We start from the raw sequence: 9,042 nt of genomic DNA on the forward strand, positions 1-9,042 counted from the left end.
GCTGGTGCCACTCACCTTCGCATAATACTAGTTTTTCACCTTAGTCGGGGCAATTTAGTCACTATCTTTATTTAACACCGATAGATCCTGTTTCCCAATAAAAAAAGAAGCTAAAGCTCATGAAAGAGGCAGGCTGCACATACAAGAAGAATCTCTTCTATTTTCTTTCTCTCAAGCTGCAATAATTTTAATTGGATGTTTTCTGCTGTTGATAGAACTGATGGAAAAATGTCAACTATGAGCATTTTCATTGGCTTCTACACTAACCATGGCTACTTGTATCCCTATGGGTACTTAGACCTTTTAGCAGCCTTATAGTACTTAAAGGGGCACTACAGGAAAGATGGGGAGGGACTCTTCATCAGGGAGTGTGGTGATGGTACAAGGGGTAATGGTTTTAAACTGAAATAAGGTAGATTTAGGATAGATATTAGGAAGAAATCCTTTCCTCTGAGGGTGGTGAGACACTGGAACAGGTCGCCCGGAGAAGTTGTGGATGCCCCATCCCTGGAAGTGGTCACGGCCAGGTTGGAGGAGGCTTTGAGTAACCTGGATCTAGTGGAAGCTGTCCCTGCCCATGGCAGGGGGATTGGAAGTAGATGATCTCTAAGGTCTCTTCCAACCCAAACCATTCTATGATTCTATACTTTGTTGCAGTGGAAAAATACTTCTTTTCCCAGATCATACCATGTCAGACCATTACATCCCCAGAAGCTTTCAAGATCTCCTGTCGGGCCCCATGATCACTGAGTCATATATACCAAGCAGACGAACTCCAGCCTTAGGAACTACAAGGACTGTTTCCTTAACAGCCTGGTGGCTACAGGGCTCACTTAATATGTGAACAGATCAGGATTCACTCTCTAGTACTGCTTTATAGAGTGGTACGCAGAGCAATGGGAACACTGGTTACGAGGAGATTCGAAGTTGGGAGATTTGAAGCTGATTAGATGCCAGATGTGGAGAGCATTTGGACAGTGAGACCACAAAAGGCTGAGATCTCCTAAGGAGGCTAAGATGAACTCAACATGCCATGCAGTCAGCCACGGTGACTGAGGTTTTGGAGCATGACATCAGGACATTGAGACAAAAAAAAACACATCAATGAAGACTAGTAAAAAGTAACGCAATGTCAAGAGGAGTGGGATGAGGAACTGGGGAAGTGGTAGGACTGGGGCAAATGATGCTCAGAAGGAAATGGGCAGAAGAGACTGTGCCAGTTAGATCAAAGCGCCTGAATGAAAGCCAAGATGCCCACAACTAATCACGCCTTGCTTACAGCAAATATCTGCAAAACACTGGCAAAGTGCCCGCTCTCTTTCTCATGCGGGTTCACATGGAGGATGACAACCTACTGCAGGCAGTTACTGTGCTAATGCTAGTGGCAGTGTTTGGGTGGTGGATACTTAACTCCTTGCAGTTTTCAGTAAGATGCCACACAGTAGAGTTTCTGGGGGTGAAAGGGGAGTTCAGTTTACTGCTTCTTATCATTTGTTTCAAAGAGGCGTCAGCCCACGTGGTGTTATGTGCATTCAAAGACCATCTCATGAGGAGCTCTAAATTCAGGCCGTGCTAGAAGTCTGGCTCCTGTCTTGGGGGTTCAGGATCAAGACTTTAGAAGTCTTGAATCCTGCTGATCAAAAATAAATGGCAGCTGGCCTCCAAACATATAGCTGAAAATCAGACCATGGCCTGTCACAGTGGGCACCCCAAATTGGCAGACACTTTTAACAGTTATCTTTCAGTGGAATACCTCTCCGCGGGAAAAAAAAGAAGAGATAATAGTATCCGCTCATCTTAAAAGTGTGTTTGTGAGAATAAATAAATTACCATTTGAAAGGCATTCAATGATTTTTTATTGATGAGCATCATAAAAGAATCGAGCAAGGAAATTAATTATTCTGTCTTTAGATAACAGGTTAACAGCTGGGACCACGCTGAATAATGGCTTTGTCTACTCAAACATGCCTGTAAGCAACTGAAATAGCGCTCCGGTCATCAAGTCCTTTCTCACCTGGCAGGTTAAGCCCATCCAGACAGCAGGTGAGAAGCTAGAACTAACAATCACTTTCAGTCCACACTGTTCCCACAGTAAATTGCTGGCAAGCCTTTTTGATGGCCTTTTTACAAGTAGAGACGATAAAATATATGCAAACTCTTGTAAGATAACAAGCTCTTAGGAAAAATATCCCATTCTGCTTCTGCTACAGAACAAGAGTTGAACTGGTACGAAATTGTGCTGTTTACAAGCACATTCCTGCAGTCTCTGGGCTGCTCCTGGGCTCAGGGGACTCTAGTATTTACAAACAGCTTAATTCTTTGTTAAAAAAAAAAACTGAATGAAAGCAGCTACATGATTTACTAGCCCTCCTGAAAGCAGATGATGCTCCCATCAAAAGCTTGAGCCTGCTACTTCTTAATATCTTCCCAAACACAACATGACATGTCAGGACTCTGTTCTCAAAAACTGGCAGAAAACTCAAGCAATGAAATTAATGGTTTTTATGGTTTTAAGTTTGGATGCAAAGACACTTAAAGCTCTTTTTTGTGGTTTGCTGCTCACTGATATTCATTGCTAGTACTGAGTAACTGTTCCTTAAGCTCATTATTCACAATCTTATGCACTGCACAGAGCATGTGACCATATAATGATATGAAGTTAAAACACTGTTTTCAGAGGCATCTTTAGTTCTGGCTGTAGTCCAGGTGGCGAAATTTAAGCACTGGCTTTGGGTATCTAAATCGAAAGAACCAACCATGATGTCCAGATAAGATTCCCTGTAAGATGCTTAAAGAAAATAGAAGTAGGAAGTCCTGTCCCTTTCATCACCAGACTGTGCATGCTGTGGTCTATGTTACTTCCACTTTAGACTGCTGCAGCAAATCTGATTGGAGATATTGTCCCTACAATTTAGAAGACCAGCTGTTTGAAAGATGGTTTGGATAGCAATAGTAGCTGCAAGCATGCTGTCTTCGTGTTCTTTCTGTTTTGCTTTCATGTTCACAGTAACGAGTTTGTTTTAGCTTATGAAGCCTTCCTTTGTTACGAAAAAAAAGTCACAATCTGTTGAAAGACCTGCTTTGTCCCCCACAACACTATCGCTCTCTCTTCCTGTAAACATCCTCAACCCGAAAGCAAAAGTCTTCTGTCTTCTGCAACAATGCTGACTGTCCACATATGTTCAGCTCCCAGTTTAAATGTGCATCATCTCTTTTTCCCCAGCTTTTTACCTAGAGGAAAAGCATTAATATTCAGCCCTCAATAACTACGCAGTTTTGCAAAGCACTTGGAGGTACAGCCTGCCTGAGTGACAACACGCAAAATAAATCTGTCATGTATGAAACTACTATTATGAGCTAAATAGAAATCAAGTATTTAAGAAAGATTTAGTGTTCCAGGTTTTAGAATCCTAAATATCAGCTAATCAGTTAAAGTGTCTTTTGCATACCTACAACTTTCCATGTTGCAAAGCTCACTTAAAACTACCTGCAAAGCCGTCTGTCGGAGTTAATAATAAACCCCAACTTTCAATATAATTTTCAAATTGAATTTTCGGTCTTTGACACTGTTTTTACCTGTTTTGTGAAAACAATGCTCTCTTGATACTTAATAAAAAGCCCATATATGTAGCTATAAAAGGACTATCACAAAGAATTGAATCATACCCAGACCTCCCTCCCTCTTTCTGCTCAAGTGTTGCCAGCTCAGTGTTCGGGCAGGAGTGTCAGGAGCAGGAAAATGAAAGAAAGAGTATTAAAAAGGGGGCTGGGGGGCAGAATATACACTTGGTTTAATTATGTCCCACCAAAAGTCCACCTAACCCCATATCCTGTCCTTAACAAAGGTGAAAAATGAAAGCCTAGGGAAGATACAATGCAGACAGAATATGTGATATTTCTACTCAGCATTCACCTCATCTCCAGCTCTGTGCAGCCTGAGGAATTCTGAACTTTGATGTGAATTTTACATATTTAGTAATCCTCAGTTCATTTCTTTTCCACAAACTTACCCATTTTCCCTGAACACAACTAATTTTTTAGCACTCAGAATTTCCCATGGCAAGGAGTTCCACAGATTACCAGGATATTGTACAAAGAATCACTGTGCCATATAAAGAGCCAGGCCTCTTGCTAGTATCATCTGATGATGCCCATTTCTTAAAATGGAGGTAACAAAAAACATCTGCAGCTTGTCCACTCTTTACAGCCACCCATGACCTTGTTTGTGTCCTGGTCTGACCTCATAAGGTCTCTTCCAACCTGAATTATCCTGTGATCCTATGGTTTTATAGATACCTGCAGTTTCCCTCCACAGTCTGTCTTCTTCCATCCAGAAGAATCCCAGCCAACTTAGTTGTTCCTTATACAGAAACTAGCCCATACCTTTTGGGGTTTTTTGCCCTTCTCCAGTCCTATAGTAGTGTTTCTGAGACAGAAAATCAGAAGCATCCACAACATTCAAGATGGAAGTGATGGCACAGATTTTTGCATTGGCTTCACGATGTTCCCTGATCTCCATTCCTTCCCTTACAATTCCTAACATTTGATCTGCTTTTTCAACCAACATTATTTATTGAGATTATATTTTCATAGAGCTATTTAACAGACCATAACATCAAGGTGTCAATTCTTTTGTGGCAAGAGCTTGGAGTTCATCACTATCTATGGGAAATTAGGACTGGTTCTCTTCTGAGCTCTCAAGAGTTCTCTTTAATATGGGAAAAGTAGCTGAAGCACACAGATTGTAACTCCTTGCTGGTGAAAGAGGGAAAATTTTGTAAAGTTTTTCAAAGTTTTTGAAAGGGATTTATTCAAGGCGCACTAGTTTTGCAGCACACAATGCTGTAACACTCCCTGCTTTCAGAAACCCAGCTGCTAAGTAACATGAGCTCCTTCACAAGCTCAAAATCAGTGCTGGACTACAGAAATCAATGAATGGGGAGAAGTGGACACCAAAAGACTGGGATTCACAAACACCCACACATTGAATATGATGAGGAAAGCCAACACAAGGTGCTAAAGTCAGGGCATGGGTTTCAGTCTCACCTCTCAGAGAATGTTTCCCTTCTGCTCAGGTTTCACAGCTCTGAGCTTCTAGGTACTCCTAAGGCACCTAATCCAGACAGGCTCTTCTCAGAAAATGAAGGTGTAGGGGCTCTAAGTGCAAGTCCTCCTTCTCACTGACGAGGAGCGCCATAAATGCTGTGGGCACCAGCCTCCGCAGGGATGAGTATTGCTCCTATTTTCCAGAAGCAGAAGGCCAGTGTATGAGCTAGAACTGGAGCATCAAGAGTCCCAGCTGACTGCCCCAACCTCCATACGAGGCTTTTGCTTCTTGGCTAGCAAAACCATTTGATCTAAAAATCAGCACTGACCTACACTGCACCTATTGGTTGGCACAGCACTGTTGGGATGGATATGCTGGAAATTCACATTAGTTTACAGATAATCACTATCCTTCAACATTAAAAACTCCATGGCCAAAAGGCTCTTTTCCTGAAAACAATTACCTAGGAGGTTTTTCTAATGTATACCAGTCAATTAGGGGTATGATTCTTTTCATATTCCCATTTAACATACATATGCAGACAAAGTCTATAGCAGAATTTGTCTTCAGTAGATAACTGTAAATATTTACTTATCTTGCTTTCAAAAGCAATTTCCTAAAAAATAACCAGGCGTGAAGAGCACAGAAATGCCAGTTTGTAGTCGACTCTCATTGGTACATACCATATTGAATATTCTGCTCACCATGGAAGCTAGGCAAATATAATGCAAATTTAGTAGATTTCATTCAGGAAGGAAAGGGATTTGGTTAACATCAAATTCAGTGGTCACTAATCCCACTTTCCCTGTCCGTTTCCACCCAAGCAACACAAATATTTAAATTCCCCAAATGGTAAAGTTCAGCATCTTGAGCCCTGTTAAATCTTATAAACCAAAGTAAATTCCATTTCACTGATTAAACAGAGAGTATTTACAAAGATCAAAAATAAACAGTGTTTGAGTTGTTCTAGTTCTTTTTCATACCACCTGACTAAGCACTTTTTACTTTGACATCATTCAGAATGACGTTTCCACTATGCATTTCTGTCCAAAGCGAAAAAAAGGCAGTGCCTGTTGAGGGTAAGGGAATGTAACATTTCAGGCATGAAATCTAGCAAGAAGGTGCAAATAAACCTGTGCCTTGTCCAAGGTCTCTCTGTACCACCTTTCCACCACGCTTTCCTCTTATTTCCTTCCTGATCGCAATTGTTTTTGAAGTGAGGTTCTCCCTCCAAGATGATCAGTACAGTTGTCTTTAGTCCCTTCCATTGATTCTAATATATCTTTACATAGAAAAATGTCTAAGTAAAAGGGAAAAAAAAAAAAAAAGAAATTAAATATAAATAACCCCCCAGGTAGTAAAACTACTGAGAAAATACCACTAGAGAGCCAGTCATTTTTTCTAGTATAAGAATGTTAGCCCTCATTCCCTCAGTGGTTCTCCAAATAAAATTAAACACTATATTATGAGAGCCAAACTAACAGATTTCTTCAAAAGACTTGTGGTAAAAGGCCCTGTAAAAGTTGCTGCTTACAGATAACAATACCTGTCACAGATTAGGACAGATTCCTCGAGCACTGGGAGAGTTTTATCTCACATTTGCCATTTCAGTCCTTCTCATTCCCTCTTCTGGGGCATTTCATGCCCAGTTTTACATCTGTGGAGTCAGCAGGACTGAAGACAGTGGGCACAAAATGATGCCCTGGATGCTGGCCACCATCAGAGTCAGAATGTTCGAACACACAAAGCTGGGGGCATGGGTAAATTAAGCCAATGGACTTCACCTCAACTCAGTAAGGAACCAATCAATAGCAGAACACAGAGATGCAGAGCCCACCTGAAGTTTGGTAGGTCATCCATCATATTTTCAGATGCAATTATCCAGTGCAGCTCTCCTCAAAATAACCACCTCTGATTAATGTCCAAGAAGAAACACCACTATTTAACAACAAACACTACTAAAGTATTTATTCATGTTCTAAACGAGAAAACAATGGCTAACTTTGAAAAAGAAAAGGAAATGCAGCACTAACAGAGCACAGGCCTCACTGCTGCCTTTTAATGTAGTTCGCAAGACCATGGAATCACACCGTTGCATAAGGCAACACAAGAAAATGAAAACAGAGATCTTTGTCTCATGACTGTCACCACCCTTCTGAGTGCAACAGCAGGCTGAATACCGGTTAAACAATTTCAAGATTTATATCAAAACTCCATACTACTGCTATACAAGTTTCTTCAAAAATAGCAATATCAAAGTAAAGAAAGTTCAAAGATAAGGCTGTTATTTTGTTTTATGAGTAATAAAAATGTATAAATGATAAAAACATCACAGAAAAGGAATATATGTCCTTGTAAAACCAAGGCACACTGCCACAGGAGTGAATTACTGGCATTTTTAACACAGCAACTCAAGCTTGCACAGAAAACAACTATTTTACAGATTCTAGTTTTTCATTTTAATAAGCATTAAAGATCATAGGAGACAGCCAAGAGTTATGTAGTATCTTTTCCACCAATGTGCCTGTGCCACGTAAAGTGCATTTGCAATGAGCAGAAAGAAATGTAAATCACTGTATACTCAGTCCCAGAAGCTGCTGCTCAAATTAGTCCTGAGCCAGCAAAAGAGACAAGCACATGCTCAACTTTGAGTAAGTAAATAGTCCCAGCTAACTGTCTAATCACAGTGCCCCACACTTTTCAGGACAAATGATGTAGAGCCTGTCTCCAATGGAATCAACAAAAAAAAAACCAACCAGCATGGCAGCAGCAACCCATATTTCATTAGCCCTGTGCAAAATGACAAGATAAACTGATTACTTCTAACTTGCTGCTGCAGAAGCTACGGTCTGAATTTACAGGAATCCAGCCACTTTGGAATAAAGACAGAAAAGTTACCTCTTATTTATGGCAAAAAAGGAGCCTACAGACCAGGAGTTACTGCAGTTAGATGACTGAGCCCACACGTTAGCCTGTGCCACTGTAGCTTGCCTGTTCACCCATACCTTAGGGTGTTAATAGCCTTGCTGTTCAGAAGTTGTTGGATTTTTGTTTTGTTTGGGTTTTTTTAGCAACCTAGATTTGTCATGAACTGCAAAGCAAATGAGAATTAGGAAAAGAAATAAAAGATGAATCTTACCTGAAGGCCCTCTATGGCTAATCGAAGCATGCTTGGTGTGAGCTTGGAGGCCTGCTTGAAGGTGAAGTTGCTCCAGTCTATAATCAAAACAAATCCATTCACTTGAAGCTCGGGGTCTTCTATCATGGCTTCTAAAGAAAGAAGTATGGCGCGCAAAATATCCACCAGTGTGTACCTGTGAACATCAAGGGGAGACTCAGTTAGGAAAGGAGCAATCACCATGGACTCGGAGAAGTTCTGAGTGTTCTTCCTTTGTACTGCATGTCAAGAGGTTAAATCACAGGAGTGCAAACGTATCCTCAGAAGTCTTGGCTGTGTAAAGCTGGGAAAATCTTAAAAGCTCAATTACTTGAACTCATCCTTTGGAGCAGGATTATGTACATCTAGACTGTCAGCCAGCCAGAACAAACTACAAGACTATAACAGACCAAACGCAAATTTGAACTTGTCTGCAGTCTCCGAAGCCGCTTTATTATCTATGCATTTTATTAAATGTCTGTACAAACATACCTATGCAAATTTTCTTTTTCTAAAATCATAATGATACCAAAACCAGAGTCTAACACCAGAAGCCTCGACCCAAAGTTTCCTCCTATATTTTTGCAAGGAATTGAAATAAAAGCTTCTACAAAATTATCAGTTAAAAAATGGATTTCCACATGCTCCCCTCTTCCTTCTCTCTGGGTAATGTTTTTTCTTAAATCTACAAAGGGTATTACAGAAAGCTGATTACTCAAGGATCTTGAAAGCAGAAAGTAACACACACTAGGGCTTTGAGGTGTTTCTGGTTAAGACCAATAGCAACCTTTTAAGAGTCACTTAACTGCCTTCTGAGTACCGAGTACTTTATATACCT

General features: G+C 40.6%; 1 protein-coding gene across 1 annotated transcript in view; it reads right to left on the reverse strand.

Moving 5' to 3' along the window:
- Positions 1 to 8,408, reverse strand: part of CLVS2 (clavesin 2) — a 41,329-nt gene extending 32,921 nt beyond the window's left edge. The window contains exon 1 of the mRNA XM_009883252.1: positions 8,187 to 8,408. Within this exon, the coding sequence (XP_009881554.1) occupies positions 8,187 to 8,408 (222 nt within the window). The remainder of the gene's footprint in view (positions 1 to 8,186) is intronic.
- Between the last annotated feature and the right edge of the window lie 634 nt (positions 8,409 to 9,042).

Source organism: Charadrius vociferus, unplaced genomic scaffold (genome assembly GCF_000708025.1).
Source record: "Charadrius vociferus isolate BGI_N301 unplaced genomic scaffold, ASM70802v2 scaffold230, whole genome shotgun sequence".
In the NCBI taxonomy this organism is placed as follows: domain Eukaryota; kingdom Metazoa; phylum Chordata; class Aves; order Charadriiformes; family Charadriidae; genus Charadrius; species Charadrius vociferus.